General features: G+C 38.3%; 1 protein-coding gene across 6 annotated transcripts in view; it reads left to right on the forward strand.

Annotated features, from left to right (window-relative positions):
* Positions 1–20578, forward strand: part of phc3 (polyhomeotic homolog 3) — a 50586-nt gene that overhangs the window by 11170 nt on the left and 18838 nt on the right. For 4 of the 6 annotated variants that reach the window (XM_031902334.1, XM_031902335.1, XM_004914423.4 and 1 more), the window contains exons 6-11: positions 76–177; positions 1055–1292; positions 2343–3211; positions 4292–4445; positions 5880–6121; positions 17581–17740. In XM_031902334.1, coding sequence (XP_031758194.1) covers positions 76–177; positions 1055–1292; positions 2343–3211; positions 4292–4445; positions 5880–6121; positions 17581–17740 — 1765 coding nt within the window. Of the gene's footprint in view, positions 1–75; positions 178–1054; positions 1293–2342; positions 3212–4291; positions 4446–5879; positions 6122–17580; positions 17741–19169; positions 19240–20578 lie in introns of all 6 variants that reach the window. The other 2 variants (XM_012963407.3, XM_012963408.3) reach the window with 1 other exon arrangement.

Consider the following 20578-nt stretch of genomic DNA (forward strand, 5'->3'; position numbering starts at 1 on the left):
AAGTCACATCTTTAAACAAAAAAAATTTAAATGCCTAGAAGCAGTCCTGATGAATATTTTCCTTTTTCTTTACAGCTTATCTTTACACCTGCTGCTACAGTTGCTGCTGTGCAGTCTGATATTCCTGTTATATCATCATCCTCATCTTCCTCCTCTTCCTGTCAATCTGCAACTCAGGTAGGCAGAACCAAAGGCATCAAATAATGCTATATAACATATAAAATACAAAACACATTTGCTAAAATCATATGCAATCATTTCTTAAAACCGTTGTTCATGCATGTGCAGCTTCTTTGTTCTCCTGCGTGTTTATCATGTCCTGTCATTCTGTATTCTGACATGGAAATATTTTGGAGACAGAATAGTATTGAATGGGCCTATTGATTCCCACTGATAGTCCAGTTAATGTGGCCTTGTACTGATAAGTTTTAGAAATGGAAAGCAATGATGATATGCAACAATTTTCTTCCTGAGTGAATGAAGAATGTGCTCACATTACTACTGCATATATATATAGTGCCAGTATGTTATAAAGAACTTAATAGAAAATTAATCTTTTTCGCAAATCCCTGCCTTGATGGATCTTAGGCTGATGCCACTACATGCATATATAATCAAAACCAAGGCACTGCACTGTGGAGCAGCAATATTTTCCCCTTTGGAGTTTATAATTTAATGAAACAAAATGTGAAAAAAAGAAAAAGTGCAAAGCTAATGAAAGGAGAAAAACTTGTGTCCTTTTTTGCATATTCCCATCTTTCTAGGAACACTATCAAAATGCTTATGTTATAAAGATACGTGTGGCTATGATAATTTTAATAAGCTGCAACTCCATTCTCCTCTTGTGGTCACAGCCACTAAGGTTCAGATCATTGCTCTGACCTGACAGATACTTGTACGAACTAGGCCATATTAGTAGCACTGTGGAACCATGAACCAAATCTGCTATGCTTTTAGTTAAGTTACTTATTAAGAAGTATATAAGTAACATATTTTTTAGAGTTGTAAATGCCAGTTAAAAATAATTTATATTTTATGTTTTTACTTGGTCTAGAATTTAACAATACGGAGCCAACCAATGCTTGAGATGTCCTTTCCCAACAACAGTCCACCAAAACCCAGCAATCAAGATCAGCCCCTTGCTATATGTCATAAAACTACTGTGGCAAGCTCAAAAACTATTCATACTGATGCTACAATGGAAAATAACCAGAAAAATGATAGTTCCATGTCTGATTCTCGTTGCACTGCTGTAACTCGCACATCAAATATACATCAGCTGATTGCACCAGGTATGATGTTCAAATATGTATTGCAAAAACAAATCGCTAAAAGCCTTTTAATTAGAAGTCAACAAAGCTGTATTTAAGCATGGGTGCAATACATTTAGATTTTAAAGGGAAAAGTCCACCTGAAGAATTTAATTTAAATACGTATAACTGCTGCTGCCATAGGGTCCTGTTAAATTGCCCCTTAGACAAGGGCAGAAAAAGATTATAGACTTGTAGCATTGGGAAAGTATGTATTATAGACCAAATAGATGCCAGCACTGAATGAAAAAGAAGATTTAAACCCCTCTACCTTTTTAGCTACCTCCATGAAACAACAAGACAAGACAACCCTCCTGAAAGCATGACCAGATGATTTAAGATGATTTGTTTGCTGGCTGGTGTTGGATGCAGATAAACAGTGCAGGGCACGGCGCAGCTAATTCAAGTGGGAGAGGGACATATGCGTTATAGCTCACGTACTCCTTTCCTGATCTCACAGCCAATACGTGCTGGAGATGTTACAGCATAGCAGAGTGAAGGAACTGTTGGGCAATAGCGACTAAAAATAATACGGTATGAAGCTGCAGAAGCAAGGATAGGTTATGAAAGGAGTATGTTAGCCATAATTCATGTGTCCTGCTCCTACTTCAATCTTCCTTTCTATGTGTTGCAAGTAATTGGATTTTATGACCCAACCTAGTGATCCACTTTGATATTAAATAGAGCAGCCCATATGGCTTTTTCCCAAATGGGCAGATTGCCAGTCCGGGCCTGTAGACTTATCAAAATGTGAATTTTGAGCTTAGTACAGAAAAACTCACCCACGTTCTGTTCATTATAATGGGGTTTTTAAAAGTGTTTATCAGTGGATGAAAGAACTAGATTTCCTATTTGCTGCCCCTAGTAAAGTATCACCTAATTCAAGTTTTTAAACTTGCCTTGTGGTAAAAACACAGCTTAAAGGGTTAAGCTAAAATTACATATATTACTGGCCATGCTAGTAAAATACTGGTGTAGTTGGTGTAGTTCTACCCTTAGTATACATATTTTTTCTTGTTTCTCTTTTTGCAGTGTCATATTCTACAGTTCATTCACACTCGCTGGGTAAACATCCAGCTATCTCAATACTTCCAGATCATCCAAAGTTGCCCCAACAAGTGATACTACAACAGCAACAGCAAATACAGCACAGGCATCAAATCCAAACCATTACTTTGCATAATTCAGCATTAGAACCGCCATCTACTCAGCATTGTGTACCAATGCAAAGTCAGAGCTTTGTACATATCCCTAGCAGCGCTCATTCTCATCATTGTACACCTGTTACTACTGCTCTGTCTCCACCACCAACTATTTCTCAACCAGCTCAGCCATCTGTAGTAGTGTCACCTCCTCCACCTCACTCTCCATGTCAGTCTCCAACTATAATCATTCATCCACAAGCCATCATACAGCCACAGACATCTCTGCTTGTGCAGTCCACTCTTCCAACCCGAGACAATTTACATCATCCCCTTCAAACTACATTGCATTCAGCTCCACAAATGTCTCTTTCAACGCATCTTCCACCCACTTTGTCTTCAGGCCCACACCAACAACATGCTTTGGTTTCATCTAGTCCACAAATAATATCTCCAATATCACAAACACAGCAACCTGAAATACAGTCCATTCCAACACCAACAGTAGCTTCCTCTCCTCATCTTCCAACAACCCCACCTTCCCAGCTTCAAGCGCTACCTTTACAGTCCATGCAAACAATACCGGTGCAGCCTGAGATTTTAACACCAGGCCAGGTTCTGATGCAAAATGCTCTGCTAACAGAAGAAGAACTGCCTGCTGCAGAAGCTCTAGTGCAGCTGCCATTCCAGACTCTTCCACCACCTCAGACTGTTGCGGTAAACCTTCATATACAACCAGCAGCAGTGGAGTCACCTGTGGTAAGCAAAACATAGTAATATCTAAGAAATTGTAACATGGGTTTATATGAAATGTGGCATCAAAATATTTACATTTAGTAAATAACCCCAAAATGTGTTGAAAATAACAATATATGTTAAAACAGTAGTTCAATTTTTTAATATACTGTATATATAATAATTGTCATTTTGAATGAATTTATTTTTTACAGAAACTTGAACGTGGACTATATTTCCATTCAAACACAATACAGTATATAAAAATATTTGTATACAACCAATTTCAAGATATTTGTAACACATTGGATCACTGCACTATTTAAGGTCAATGTCAGACATAGCACTTTATTGTTCACCAGAGATTACCTGTTCCGCATGCAACAAAGTGTCTGAAAATACAGTAATCTAAAAGAATGGGGATTGATGCATGTAACACTTTACATGCGACTGGAGAGATTCCAGTTTTTATCCAATGAAGTTGGGTCACTTCATGTAAAGTGTTTTACTTAATGTACGCTATGCCTGACATTGCCCTATTAAGACCGGTTACACTGGTACATGGAAATGTTTCCTCTGAAGCAGAAGTTTCCTATTATGATGTGTTTGCTATCTGCTTAGCTGTTAATAGTCATTTGTTATCTGTTACCTACACAAAAACTCACTTTCCAGTTGAGTCTTTATTGCCTGGCCCTAAAACTTATGTAATAAAAATGTTAAAGGGGCGGTTCACCTTTAAGGTAACTTTCAGTATGTTATAGAGTGGCCAATTCAACTTTACAATTGATCTTCATTATTTAATTTTTATGATTTTTAAATTATTTGCCTTCTTTTTCTGACTTTTTACAGATTTCACATGGGGGTCACTGACCCCAGCAGCCAGAAAACATTGCTCTGTGAGGCTACAGATTTATTGTTATTCTTAAATTTTATAGCTTATTTTTCTATTTAGGTCTTTCACTATTTTTATACCAGTCTCTCATTCAAACCACTCCCTGGTCACTAAGGTAGTTTGGACCCTAGCAACCAGATAGCTGCTGAAACTATAAACTGGAGAGTTGCTGAACAGTATGTTTATATGTTGTATTTTCTCAATACATGTAGGTTTACCAAGTAGAGAATGTGTGTCCGGAAGAGGCAGTGGTGCAGGAAGACTGCGTTGGTGTAATTACACAGACTCGCACCCCTCCTACGATGTTGCCTTCTGATCTTCCTGAAAGTAGTGGAGAAGGTCTTCCTCCAGACCCCACTTTGCGAGGTAGAAACTGCAATCATCTATGCACTGTGCTATAGTGTATTATTTAACCTTACATTTGTTATAAGGAAAGGTTTGCAAGCATGTTCATATGAAGAGCAACTTTAACTGCTCAGCTAACAAAAAAAGATAAGACTGACTTTCAAGCATTTTTTAGACATAAACACATGTCTACTGATTTGCTGATTGTTTTGGTGGTATTTAAAGGTGTGTGTACATGAAACACAGGGATAACGTACAACTTCTGATCAAAACAGAAGATAAAGAGGGCTAAATAACAAGTCGCATGCGCACTAAATAACATGGCCACGTGCACCGGGTGGGAGGTTAGAGGGCAGCGGTGGTGGGGACTGTTTAGCCTGCACCTCTGGTAGGGGAAGCAAATTTAGAGTGATCTAAATTGCTCTAAGCATTGTGTAAATGTTAAAAGATTTAGGAATTAGCCTGACTGAATGTGAAAGGCAGTTCCAGCCAAGCAGTGCTATTCTGAATTCCTTTATGTAATGAATCAACAAGTATGGTGTTGAGTAGTAGATCAAGAGTACAACGAACGGTTTGGTGAATGCTTGTTATGTCCACAGAAATAGAATGAGGCAGAAATAATGACTGCTTTGAATGTCATGGCCAGTCAATTTTATCCTGAATTGTTATTGAAGCCAATGTAGAGATTGGCAGAGGAAGAGCTGCCAGTGAGGTGTAAAGTCTAGCAGCAGCATTTATTATGAGCTGGAGAGGTGACTGTGGGGGTCATTTATCAACACTGGGCAAATTTGCCCATGGGCAGTAACGTATGGTAACCAATCAAATTGTGGCATTCATTGTTTTACATGCAGCTGGCTGAAAAAAGCCAATGATTGATTGGTTGCTATAGATTTCTGCCTATGGGCAAATTTGCCCGGTGTTGATAAATTAGCCCAAGTGTGAGGAGGGCCAAGCAGTAGAGAGTTAAGGTGGCCATACACTGCAAAATCCTCTCACTTTGCAAGGTCGCCAAGCAAGTGGATCGTCTCCAAAAATGTCAGACATAGGCATTGTTGGTTTTGGGACCCCATCAACAAGACATTGCGGTCCCCGTTCATAAAAATCAAAGATCAATTTCTGGCCGATTTCAGGCCAGATGTCGGTCGGGGGAGGCTTGTCATTAGCTCTGGTTTTAACTGGATGCTCAGGTTCTTGTTGTGTGGGTTTTGTGTGTTACCGACAAGCCCATAAAGGGCAGCTGTAAGTGTGTTTTAGTAAACAGAGGTAGCTAAGTTAGGAGATGGATGTGGGAGACATCCCTAGTTAAGAAGTTCAAAAGAAGTAGAAGAAATGTGGCCTATTCAGATTGTGTAGGCCTGGCTGAAGATTTGGAGGAGGTAGCTTGAAGCTAGTGCAAGTCGGAAGGTTTGCAGGTTGTCATCAGATTGTATAAGGGTTTGTTTCTTTACTTCACAGTGCTCCCTTCCATAACATCTTCAGTCGGTGCCTCAGTAATTAAGTCTCCATCTGACACTTCACATATGTCTATACCAGCACCTCCACTACTTTTACCAGCTGCTACAACAAGAAGCAATAGAACTCTGAAGCCTAACAGCATTCCAGGACTAGATAAACTACCCCATGCCATTGTGAAACCGCAGATTCTGACCCACGTTATAGAGGGTTTTGTAATTCAAGAAGGAGTAGAACCATTTCCTGTAAGTATATGCAGATAGATTTCTTTTTGTGAATGCAGTATATATTGCCAAGTAACATTGGATTAAATAATCTGGATAAAATATTAAGGAAATAATAAATTGATTCTGGCCACCTTGCACTTATGCCAGACTGTTCCTCACAACAGTACTTTAATTCAGATGCAAGGGAAATATGGTGGGGTGCAAGTAAATATCATTTAAGTATTAAATTGAAATGTTATTGATTTTGCCAAATATTACAGCTAACATATAACACAAAAAATAAAAGCACATTCCATTGTCCCTTGTGTATTATAAGGGATTTTAACAATGTATTGTAGTTATGGTCATAAACCTGTAAAGCCACCATGTTGAACTGAGGTAGTCCCTTTATAGTGGCTCTATCGATCTATCTATTGCCATTTCATAGCCTTGAAGTATTTTTGGGGGGATTTCCATTCTTAAAGGGGTTCTTCACCTTTACATTAACTTTTCATATTTTGTAGAGGGTGCTGTTCTAAAAGCAATATGCAGTTGGTCTTTATGTTTTAATATTTGTGGTTTTTGAATTATTTAGCTTTTTCTTCAGAAGTTCTCCAGTTTGGAATTGTAGCAGCTATCTGGTTGCGAAGGCCCAAATAACCATAGCAACCAGGCAGTGGTTTGAATTAGAAACTGGAATAAAAATAGAAGAGGGTCTGAGTAGAAAAATAAGTTATAAAATATAGCAATACAACTGTAGCTTTACAGAGCAATAGTTCTGTGCCTGCCAGGGTCAGTGACCCCCATTTGAAAGCTGGAAAAGGAAGGCAAATAATTAAAAAAAAAAAAAAAAAAATTAAGACCAATTGAAAAGTTGCTAAGAATTGGCCTTTCCATAACATACTAAAATTTAACTTTATGGTGGACCACTCCTTTAAGGCAGTGTTAAGTTTTTTATATAGTTCTTGTGGCAAGAATTTGTTGTAAATGTTGTTGAGATGGATAAAAGTGATAACAAGCAAGAGTGCATTTTTATATCTTAAAGGAGACATATTGAATAAATGGGAAAAACCCTAATTTTGTAGGCAATTATGAATAATATACGGTGCTGGTTTCACTTTGTGCTAAAAATTAATCCTATCTGTAAAAATTGCCCCTTTATTGGAGCTCCCTATAGATCATATCACTTCTCTGTCAGAGTTTGAAATGAGGGGTGGGCGTGTCCTAACAGCCCCTGCCAGAAGCACAGTAGGAGGGGGAGAGCCAATCACAGCCCTGCAGTCACACAAGCACAGACAGGCTTCAGTTCCATATCAGGTCAGTCTAGCTGCTGATTGGTTCCTATCCTACAGTGCAGTGTACGGAGGGCCGCCGGCTCCCCAGCTCATCCAGAGAATTCAGCCAGCAGGAAGTGAAACGGATGGGCGGGGCTAGCAGGGTTTTTCTCAATAAATCAGTCCAAAACACAACTTTTTTAACACATTCCTTCTATATCTAGAGGAGTATAATTCCCTGGTACATAGTTAATTTTTATAGGATATGTCTCCTTTAATGTTAAAGGACATGTAAAGCCTATATTTGCCTACATATCAGTTGGGCATGTCTCCCCCACCCAAATGGCATCATTTGCACTGCATATATCCCCTCTGTTTGCCAGCACCATAACATTTTCCTAAAGCAAATAAGAGCTTTCACCCCGTGGCCATTTTTTCTCTGATACATAATCAGATACATTTAAATCTGCAAGCAGCATACACACACACAGACCCTTATTCAGCATACATTTAATCAAGATTTCAGGCTCACACAGGCAGAAGTGTCTTTGATAAAAGTTCGGATAACAAGAAGGCACACACTTAATCAAGGCACACCATCTAATGGAGTAAAATAAAATAAAATAACTATACTTTATTGATTTATTTCTAAAAGGTTGTTAAAACCATATACACGGGGAATAGGAAAGGTTAAAAGAAAGAATTCCTATGTTTGTTGGAATTGGAACTGTTTCACTATTTATAATGCAACATTGTAACAGTGTCGCAATTAGGAATTTTAAACTGTGATTGTTACTAGAGGACAGTTACATGTATCGCACTATATCAGTTGCTAAATAGTCGCATATGCTGGTGAGGGATCAAGGGTTTCTGCAGTGAGTGGGAATTAGCCTCGATAACCACTCAAGAAACAACACTTATCATGTGTCAATCACGCTTAACTAAATATTTTAGTAGGTTCTAGTTCTCCCTAGATAAAACCCACCCAGGCCTTCGACTGACTATATTTCTACAACGTAGATGGAGATTAATTATTGCAATCGATACACATGAATTTGGCCTGTATTTGAGGACAGGGCTGCAAAAGTAAGATGCTGCCCGCCAAGCGGTCCTCCTTATGCTGTTTATTATACTACGGATAGGCGGAGATGATCATATCAGTGGCTGTATTTTAGGGCTCAAGGTAAGTATCGTTACTCTCCAACTGATACGTATATTGCCGAAAGCTGTTTACCGAAAATGGCAACTGGTACTGTTCAGTACTGTTAGTGCTTATGCACCTCCGCAATTAAACATTAGAGTGTTATCACTGCCCAATACCAACTGTTTACCCAGGGATTGCCGTCTCTACCGCCCGTGCCGGCCGGCAGCCTACCCAATGACAAGCCGTTATATAGTTATCGCTGCCAGGGCCGGCCCACGGATTAATATCTCCGCCACTTACGCGGATCGGCACCCCGCCTATTGCCTAAAAATAAGGCTAGATCCCTGCTTCGGTATTGGTTTCCTACCTGCGAGTGCTACAGTCTAATTCGACAGTCATGCAGGAGAGCCGATATGAGCCGAGTTAAGATACCTCGGTGTCTCACAGTGGCGCCGCACACATTCTTGCCTTAGTAGTTCTGGCCAAATCATGTGCAATTACCACTTTTCCCATTTGTATTTTTGTACCAACCAGCAGCGGCTATTCATATCCCTTGGCAGCCATAAATTGGTGCCGTCAACATTAACTGTCCCTATCTCATCTAGAACCTGCTATTGCCTTTGATTTCAGCAGGACACAGAACCAACAAACATAAGGATTTAAAACGCCGACGCGCGTTTCGCATATGATGCTTTATCAAGGCGAACATCAGAGCCTCCGTGGGAGTTGTTTAAATATATTCCCCCACCAATCACAGACGTTCGTCAATTTCACGTGAGCTGAAGTTACTCTTAAGAGATTCTTGTTAGCGCAAGAACAGGAAGAGCCATAACGTTCATATATAACTATATATATATGTAGTTAGATGCTTTATACTTTATGTGATTATAGGGTATACGCAATTGGGTCCCTAGTATTTAAATTCTATTGTTTATTTATTAGTGTTCTTATATCGGGAGGAATGAAATTTCCTCTGCTGATAAAGAAGAATTTATGGAGATTTACTAATCTACTCGACTTAAGAATTATAATGAGTATTTTATCTTGTTTTACCAACAAGCTAAGTAAGGGAAGATCATGTGATGATGTGCATGTAATTGCTATATAGCTAAAGATCTGGCATACTGCCCCAAGTGATGTGATGTGAACCTTGAGTGCTCAATTGCTGTAGTGACTATAAGTGCAGTGAGTCCCATTATGTAAATTATGTGAGATAGTGGGTTAGTGCACCAACAATAAAGGGTTGTGCACACTATCTGTCGATTTTACCTGTGTTGAATGTGGTGACCAAGGTGATGACACATTTTAAGATTTTGAGTGAAATAAACTAATTCAATAAATAAAGAGTGAGCGTGTAATTATTTTGTGTGATTGTGACTTACACCAACATTAAGTACTAGTGTAGGGGATTACTACAAAATAATAAATAATAGATAATTATGTGATTATGAAGGGTTTCTGAGTTAGTCAGATAATCATCTTAAAAAGGTGGAGAAATCAATTTTCTCATTTAATCCTACGGGGGCTAAAGTGTTTAGTTTGAAGATCCATTTGCTTTCACGTTTCAACAGAAGTTCCGAGATATTACCTCCTCTGATGCCAAGGGACACATGTTCAATTCCCCAAAACTGTAATTTTTCCGGATTTGCATTATGATACCTTAGAAAATGACTTGCCACTGTGCTAAGGATTTTATTCTTTTTCTGATCTTCCTTTGCCATATTAATGGTGCTTACGTGTTTTTGTATCCTTTTGTTTAGTTTTTGTGTTGTCATACCAACATACCTTGCATTGCAGGGACATTCAATGCAATATATCACGTTTTGTGTCCTGCAATTAATGTAGTCATTTACATATTGGATATTACCAAAGCGGTCAGTGAATGAACTTTGATTTTTCACCATGCTACAGGAGACACAACTGCCACATCTAAATGTTCCCTTAGCTAGGGGTTGGCGTTTCCTTCCAGAGAAGTGACTTCTGGTAAGATAGTCTCCTAAGTTTTGACATCGTCTATAGCAGAAGGAGACTTTTTCTGGCAATGTAGATTGTAAATCTGGGTCTTGACGTATTATTGGCCATAATTGCTGAATTAGCTGTTGTACCTTATGTGTTTGTGGACCATATGTGGTTATAAATCTTAGTTGTTGATCATCGTGAGTTTTCGCCGGTTTATTTTTGAGGAGGTTGTCTCTATTTGTAGTAAGTGCTCTATGATAAGCTTGTCTCAAAATTTTATTAGAGTAACCTCTATCTTTTAATCTGGTTTTTAACTGCTCTGATCTTAAACGAAAAATTTCGAAGGATGTGCAGTTGCGTCCTTTACCTCAGCACATAGCTTCTGTAAGAATATGTCATTTCGCACAGGTTCACAAATGGGGGGGGAACCCCACACGTTTAATGTAAGAGAACGCAATGAACGGAGAAAAGAAAATTTAACCCAGATATTTTCAAACCCTATAACAGCAAATTTATCCTCTTTGTCATCTAACAATAAAGAACTTTTAAGGAATCTTAAAGATACACTGTTACAACAGACAAAATCGTGGTGGAATAAAAGTTTTTTTGAACAATATGTGAAACAAGGCTTAGTCCCCAGAGGTCTGAGAATACACACTTTTCCGTCATTTGAGTTGGCTAACAACGATTTAAAAGAAAAATGGGAAGAAACTCTGACTACCTGTTCCTTAGAACTAATGAATATACTAATAATTAATGAACATGAGAAACTAGAAAAATTAGAAAGAAAAATAGAGAACATCCAACAAGAGCTAGACAGTAAGAATACTGAAATTCATAGAAGTTATGATAGACTAATGATAGAGATAGACAAATATGAATCTATAGTCATTGAACGGAAAAAACGGAAACTGCTAAGGGACCAACAGGACTTTGAAATGGGTTCAGTATACATCTGGCCTCACAAAACTAGTCATGCCCCCAGGAAGTTAGATAAAGAACTAGACACCTCTGACACTGACACTGAAATCCAACCAAGAAGATCAACTAGACTTTTTAGAGAGTATCACTCCGCAAGACAGACCTCGTTTAAAAAGAAATCGAGCAGAACAATCGATAGGGTATACCCGAAACGTAAAATCAGGCGGGGACAGGGAAAGAGAAAGGGAATCCCTAAGACCCTTGACCAGGCAGAATTACAATCACAAATATCGGGAGAGACAGCGAAGAATGTAGAGAATGATGCCTTACAAGTTATTAATTTATCTAAACACACCCTTAACAATGATCATGTGACACTACTCACAAAGGGACTTTCTTTCTGTCCCACACCATATGGAGACTATTTTGAATTAGAAAAAGACCTAAATTTGTTTTGCAGAAAAGTTCTCTTGAAAAAACATTTCAAAAAAGGACATTCAAGAGAACCTGATACTGTTGAGAAAGATCAAGAGACTTTGGGGATTTTAGAGAGTCTATTAGAAGAAAATGAGCCCGACAATAGGGATATTAAAACTAACAGATCAGGGTTAAAGAAAAAATCTGATTTCACACCAGGGTACGGTATTAGCAATTATGTCTCTGTATTTAGAGACATGGCCTCGGATGCTCTTTTAAAACTCAATCATAAACGACAAACTGACAATCTTAGTAAAGCAGAAAGACAAGCATTAAAAGATTTAAAATCTTGGGAGGATGTCCAGATAAAACCATCAGACAAAGGAGGTAATGTCGTGATCTGGGATAACGAGATGTATGTCTTAGAAGCAAAAAGACAACTTCATTCAGATACTTACAAAAGATTGTTCAGTAATCCTACTGAAACCTTTTTGGCAATACACAACAACCTGATAAATGATGCCTCCAAAGATCTTCTAATTTCTGAACAAGAAAAAAGCTTCTTATTAGTTGATAGTCCCAGAGTAGCCACCTTTTACCTTTTACCAAAAATCCACAAAAATAAAGTAAAACCTCCAGGACGACCTATTGTGTCCGGGAATGGTAATTTAACTGAAAATTCTAGCAAATATGTTGATCGATTACTCAGAAAATATGTCACTGTATTACCATCATTTGTCAAAGACACAATGGAAGTGCTGGCTAGACTTGATGGTATTCATGTAATGCAGGACACTTATTTGGTAACACTAGATGTAGAAGCACTCTACACGTCAATTAGACACAAAGATGGTATCGAGGCAGTTAAATACTTCCTAGATGCAGATCCAACGGTAAATACAGATTTTGGATACTTTATAATAAAAATGCTTAGTTTTATACTACATCACAATTATTTTGTTTTCAATAATGCCTTTTATTTGCAAATACAAGGAACCGCGATGGGCACCTCCTGCGCCCCGACATATGCCAACTTATTTCTGGGAAAATGGGAACAGGATGTCGTCTTTGGAGATGACCTTAGTTTTTATACCAATTATATTCCTCTTTGGATCCGGTACATCGACGATATCCTGTTCCTGTGGGAGGGCCCATTAAACCTCCTTAATGATTTTATTAGTATCTTGAATACGAACAATTTAAATATTCGACTCACTCAAAATATTTCCCAAAAAATGGTTCCTTTCCTCGATCTAAATATAGGTATAGATGAGAAACTAAATATTACCACTGACCTATATAGAAAGGAAACAGCCACTAATACAATCTTACACTTTGAGAGTTACCATAAGAATACAGTAAAAAGATCAGTCCCAACCGGTGAATTTTTGAGACTTAGACGCAACTGCACATCCTTCGAAATTTTTCGTTTAAGATCAGAGCAGTTAAAAACCAGATTAAAAGATAGAGGTTACTCTAATAAAATTTTGAGACAAGCTTATCATAGAGCACTTACTACAAATAGAGACAACCTCCTCAAAAATAAACCGGCGAAAACTCACGATGATCAACAACTAAGATTTATAACCACATATGGTCCACAAACACATAAGGTACAACAGCTAATTCAGCAATTATGGCCAATAATACGTCAAGACCCAGATTTACAATCTACATTGCCAGAAAAAGTCTCCTTCTGCTATAGACGATGTCAAAACTTAGGAGACTATCTTACCAGAAGTCACTTCTCTGGAAGGAAACGCCAACCCCTAGCTAAGGGAACATTTAGATGTGGCAGTTGTGTCTCCTGTAGCATGGTGAAAAATCAAAGTTCATTCACTGACCGCTTTGGTAATATCCAATATGTAAATGACTACATTAATTGCAGGACACAAAACGTGATATATTGCATTGAATGTCCCTGCAATGCAAGGTATGTTGGTATGACAACACAAAAACTAAACAAAAGGATACAAAAACACGTAAGCACCATTAATATGGCAAAGGAAGATCAGAAAAAGAATAAAATCCTTAGCACAGTGGCAAGTCATTTTCTAAGGTATCATAATGCAAATCCGGAAAAATTACAGTTTTGGGGAATTGAACATGTGTCCCTTGGCATCAGAGGAGGTAATATCTCGGAACTTCTGTTGAAACGTGAAAGCAAATGGATCTTCAAACTAAACACTTTAGCCCCCGTAGGATTAAATGAGAAAATTGATTTCTCCACCTTTTTAAGATGATTATCTGACTAACTCAGAAACCCTTCATAATCACATAATTATCTATTATTTATTATTTTGTAGTAATCCCCTACACTAGTACTTAATGTTGGTGTAAGTCACAATCACACAAAATAATTACACGCTCACTCTTTATTTATTGAATTAGTTTATTTCACTCAAAATCTTAAAATGTGTCATCACCTTGGTCACCACATTCAACACAGGTAAAATCGACAGATAGTGTGCACAACCCTTTATTGTTGGTGCACTAACCCACTATCTCACATAATTTACATAATGGGACTCACTGCACTTATAGTCACTACAGCAATTGAGCACTCAAGGTTCACATCACATCACTTGGGGCAGTATGCCAGATCTTTAGCTATATAGCAATTACATGCACATCATCACATGATCTTCCCTTACTTAGCTTGTTGGTAAAACAAGATAAAATACTCATTATAATTCTTAAGTCGAGTAGATTAGTAAATCTCCATAAATTCTTCTTTATCAGCAGAGGAAATTTCATTCCTCCCGATATAAGAACACTAATAAATAAACAATAGAATTTAAATACTAGGGACCCAATTGCGTATACCCTATAATCACATAAAGTATAAAGCATCTAACTACATATATATATAGTTATATATGAACGTTATGGCTCTTCCTGTTCTTGCGCTAACAAGAATCTCTTAAGAGTAACTTCAGCTCACGTGAAATTGACGAACGTCTGTGATTGGTGGGGGAATATATTTAAACAACTCCCACGGAGGCTCTGATGTTCGCCTTGATAAAGCATCATATGCGAAACGCGCGTCGGCGTTTTAAATCCTTATGTTTGTTGGTTCTGTGTCCTGCTGAAATCAAAGGCAATAGCAGGTTCTAGATGAGATAGGGACAGTTAATGTTGACGGCACCAATTTATGGCTGCCAAGGGATATGAATAGCCGCTGCTGGTTGGTACAAAAATACAAATGGGAAAAGTGGTAATTGCACATGATTTGGCCAGAACTACTAAGGCAAGAATGTGTGCGGCGCCACTGTGAGACACCGAGGTATCTTAACTCGGCTCATATCGGCTCTCCTGCATGACTGTCGAATTAGACTGTAGCACTCGCAGGTAGGAAACCAATACCGAAGCAGGGATCTAGCCTTATTTTTAGGCAATAGGCGGGGTGCCGATCCGCGTAAGTGGCGGAGATATTAATCCGTGGGCCGGCCCTGGCAGCGATAACTATATAACGGCTTGTCATTGGGTAGGCTGCCGGCCGGCACGGGCGGTAGAGACGGCAATCCCTGGGTAAACAGTTGGTATTGGGCAGTGATAACACTCTAATGTTTAATTGCGGAGGTGCATAAGCACTAACAGTACTGAACAGTACCAGTTGCCATTTTCGGTAAACAGCTTTCGGCAATATACGTATCAGTTGGAGAGTAACGATACTTACCTTGAGCCCTAAAATACAGCCACTGATATGATCATCTCCGCCTATCCGTAGTATAATAAACAGCATAAGGAGGACCGCTTGGCGGGCAGCATCTTACTTTTGCAGCCCTGTCCTCAAATACAGGCCAAATTCATGTGTATCGATTGCAATAATTAATCTCCATCTACGTCGTAGAAATATAGTCAGTCGAAGGCCTGGGTGGGTTTTATCTAGGGAGAACTAGAACCTACTAAAATATTTAGTTAAGCGTGATTGACACATGATAAGTGTTGTTTCTTGAGTGGTTATCGAGGCTAATTCCCACTCACTGCAGAAACCCTTGATCCCTCACCAGCATATGCGACTATTTAGCAACTGATATAGTGCGATACATGTAACTGTCCTCTAGTAACAATCACAGTTTAAAATTCCTAATTGCGACACTGTTACAATGTTGCATTATAAATAGTGAAACAGTTCCAATTCCAACAAACATAGGAATTCTTTCTTTTAACCTTTCCTATTCCCCGTGTATATGGTTTTAACAACCTTTTAGAAATAAATCAATAAAGTATAGTTATTTTATTTTATTTTACTCCATTAGATGGTGTGCCTTGATTAAGTGTGTGCCTTCTTGTTATCCAAACTAGTTTCTTACTACATTCAAGTGCACCCTAGGAAGCTATAGTGCGAGGTTATTTCTACTGTAGGTTTGATAAAAGTTCTGCTTTGTTTGAGCTGAGCTCAGGAGGGGAGGTTGGGAGAAAAAAATGAAAGCAGACAGCTAGAGCTGAGTTTCTATGGGAACCAGCAATGCCATCTCTTCACTGGCTGCTAGACTGGGGGTCGTGTTTAGTAATCTGAGTTTAGAACAACTGAGCATGCCTGACAAGCCAGAAATCAAAGCAAATTTCTGAGAGGGGGGTGGTAAGTGGGTTACAGGAGGAGAAGGAAATCTAAGTGATGAAGGAGATGTTGCAGTCTTACTATTAACCTCTGGCATGCATTGAAAGATTTCAAAGAGGCTGTTCACTGATTACATTTTTGTGTGTGGGGTTGACATGTACTTTAACAAGTTAAATCTAACTCGATCCTTCATGTCTCTGGTAATTATGGCCATATTATGCTATAAGATGATCTGCCTCTTTTTACAAGCGGCGAGTAACAGTGACCAGAGCATTCTGTTGCATTATAGCCAATTAGTCCTTATTTGCCCTTTTTCAGAAAAAAACTAATGTAACAGTTCAGACGAAGTTATCATTAATCTGTGGCATAAAATGTACTTTATACAGTTCCACTTGGCATCAAATTTCAGAATTTAGCCATTAAACTAATTATGAATAAGCTTTGATGCCATATCATTGTACAATATAAGGCTTCTTGCCAAGTGAAAGCTGTTTTAGCAAAGCCTGCTCAAGGGCTTCAGTGAATTCTTTTTATTACATCATGTTTTTATTATTCTCTGGCCCTTGAGAATATGGTATGGTAGATAATTAGCCTGCTACTTGATATGTAGCTTAAAGGAGAAGGAAAATTAAGTAAACTTTATCAAAAAGGTCTATGTAGATACAGCCATAAGCACTCACAGAAGCTCTGCACTGAGTCCTCTATCAAAAGAAACACAGTATTTATTGTCTCCTTTTTTTTAAACATGTTGCTCTGGTGTCTGACTTCTTCTCTCAGAAAAATCCTTAGTTCCCCTGGCCAGAGTCTGCCCAGTTCTCTCCTGCTCCCCCCTCCCATAAGAATGCTAAGAACTCCCTCCCCCCCTCCCTTAGGAATATGTGATCTGAGCTATAACTAGCTAGACTGCAAACAGGAAGCTATTTAAAATGGCAGCTGCTATCTTAAGCAAATGGAGAAAGCTTCTAGGGCTGTTTACTAAGGTATAGTAATGTTTTCTGCAGAATAAATATATTGTTCTAGGTGGCACTATTGTGGCGAATCTATTGGCAGTAAAATGCCAAAATGACTTTTCTTCTCCTTTAAAATATTTTTAAATTATTGATGTAAGCAAACACCATTTTAGTAAAGTGATTATATAAATACATTTTAGTGACTGTAATTAAAGAGTGGTTTACACACTTTAAGAAACCATTAAGTGAAATATTATATGGCCTTATAGGTAAATCGTTCATCCCTATTAGTGGAGCAGGCAGTCAAACCTCTGTCGCCTTTGGATGAAGGAAATCTGAATATTGCTGACATGAAATCTGACATTCAAAGCTCAGCTAAACTTCCTGACAACTCCACAGACACAGACATGGAGGACCTTACTGCAGAGGGTTGGTAGACTTTTGCAAGCATTTATACTTAATATGATCAGGCAATAAAAAAAACTGGAGGCCCATCCCGTGGCCTATCATCTACTGAGTGCTCTGAATGGCACTTCAACTGTAGCTGAAGGCCACGGCATGGACATTTTTGTTGTTGTTATAATCTTAGTTTGTTCTTTTTTTTACTTTTGTATTATTAGTCCCATACCTCCCACCATTTTAAAATAGTGAACCAGCTATATTCATCAACATCCCTTGATCCTCTAAGGCAGGGATCCCCAACCTTTTTAACCAATGAGCCACATTCAAATGTAAAAAGAGTAGGGGAGCAACACAAGCATAAAAAAAGTTTCTGTGGGTGCCAAATAAGGGTTGTTATTGGCTATTTGGTAGCATCTATATGGACTATCAGCCCACAGGAGACTCTGTTTGGCAATACACCTGGTTTTAAACTAGAACTTGCCTCCAAGCCAAGAATTCAAAAATAAGTGCCTGCTTTTAGGCCACTGGGAACAACATACAAGGGAGCTGGTGAGCAACATGTTGCTCCTGAGCCACTGGTTGGGGATCACTGCTCTAAGGCCATGCTCTTTTAAGTCTATGGTACATCCCATGTATCTGTGAAGGAGTATGGAAAATATGGAAAGTTTAGAGGTGTATTTGTTCTGACATGAACACTGTACGTGTCCATGTGAAATAATTTGTAGTATGGCATGATCGGATTTATTAGTTCCATATATCCTCGCACTAGAGAAACCTTTATTTATATATCTGTTCCACTGCTTATACCAGTATTTTATTTGTGATGCTTTGTTTATTAAAGGACGAGAAAAAGGCTTAATCATCAGTGGGGGTAAGGGGGTTGCCAATTAGTTAGTTATTATAATTGTTACCCTTAGATCCTGGGCCAGTGCTTCTCTTCTCTGAAAACTGCACTGTATGATTGTATGGAGGGCTAAGCCACCATCTTGCTTCCAGTCCATGTGATCCTCCCTCGGCATTGCACATTCGCAGTAGAGACTGTAAGTCAAAGTGCGCGCAACCTAGAGCAATGGCGAGGATTCTAGAGAAAATAGGTCAGTTGTTGGCACATTGCTTTCTAAAACAGTATCCCAGGCCAGTGAAGTTTTCAGCAAAGAGGAGTGCTGGCCCAGGGTTTGAGGGTATCTATTATAATCACTGGGGCTTCCTAACAAATTAGTACCTCATGGTGATTTAAGCCTTTCCCTGTCCTTTTAATATGTGTAATAGATCAAGTAACATACAGTATTTTCCATAGATGTGGTTATTACTGCTTCTAATGGTTTATTTGACTTTATTTAGCAACAAACATTTTCTGTTCCACTCTACGTGCTATTCTAAGTTATATTTTGGGGCATTTTTTTCTTTTTATAATTATTCTACCTAATCCCAGTTTTACTGGTGTACCCCCAAACAGAAGTCTCAAAATCCAGGCCCCCCCGGACAAAGAGCTCCTACCCTGAAGATCTAACAGTGGAATTTAGCAGGTGAGGTGCAGGGAGGTATTTATCCCATCCCTCTGGAAAATAAAAAGGTAGTGCAGACAGGGGCTATGTTATATTGTTTTATTTTTCAGGCTTGTGTTTAAGGATACGGATAAAGGCAAGTTAACCTGTGCAAAACCTGGCATATGCTTAAGTGTCATATACATATTTATAGTTACAGGGAAAAAGATAATGGTGGTAAATATATTTATGTTTCATCCCAATCTAATGCATTTTTGTTTTTAAACAAGATTCCAGTGATAACTTTTGTGTATAACTTACAATAATTTTGGGTACTATAACAAGATAAGATGTCACTTGAATGTCTGGGCACACCCACACAGACATGAACATATTTAGTTTTATTTTACACAACCAAATGTATCACAGATTAGACTGTTTTTTCCCTGCAACAGGCCTCACTGCAAAACTGACAGATTTTAAATAGTGTACAGGTTTATTTCATTCCTAAATAATGAACAGGCTTTTAATTAACAGGCTTTTAATTATTTCAGCTTTTTGTTCTTGTTCTAATCACATATTATATTGTTGTAGGTATGTATATATATCTGTGTTATGTAATGTTAGGTAATGTGTCTTACAAGCTAATGTTCTACACTTGGGCTGATTTACTAATCCACAAATCCGAATCCCAAATGGGAAAAAATCGGATCGGAAACTAACATTTTGCGACTTTTTCGTATTTTTTGCGATTTTTTTCGTCACGTTGCGACTTTTTCGTAGCCTTTACGACTTGCGCAAATTGTTGCGACTTTTTCATAGCCATTACAAATTTCGTGAATTGTCACGACTTTTTCATAGCCATTATGACTTTCGTGAATTGTCGCGACTTTTTCATAGCCGTTATGACTTTCGTGAATTGTCGCGACTTTTTCAAAGCCATTATGACTTTCGTGAATTGTCGCGACAATTCGCGAAAAAGTCGCAAAATACCGATAATTACGAAAAAAACGCATTTGGATGCTTTTCTGATGTTCGTGGATTAGTAAATGTGCCCCTTAGTAAAGGATTTGGAGTTAACTCTTAGTATGATGTAGAGAGTGGCATTCTGACACGATTTCCAGTTGGTCTTCATTTTTTATATCCGGTTTTTAAATGATTTAGCGTTTTGTTCAGCAGTTTGGAATTTCAGCATCTATCTGGTTGCTAGGGTACAATTTAACCTAGCAAACAGGCAATTATTGCACTAGCAGAGCTGAATTTCCTGTTTAAAATTGGAAATTCGGCTCTTAAAGTCACCAGCAACTGCTTTTGCCACCCCTGGTAACCTGAGGCAGCTTACCATAGCAAAATACTGAAAATAATGTTATCTTACAAATGA

The sequence above is a fragment of the Xenopus tropicalis genome, chromosome 5, assembly GCF_000004195.4.
Source record: "Xenopus tropicalis strain Nigerian chromosome 5, UCB_Xtro_10.0, whole genome shotgun sequence".
Lineage (NCBI taxonomy): Eukaryota > Metazoa > Chordata > Amphibia > Anura > Pipidae > Xenopus > Xenopus tropicalis.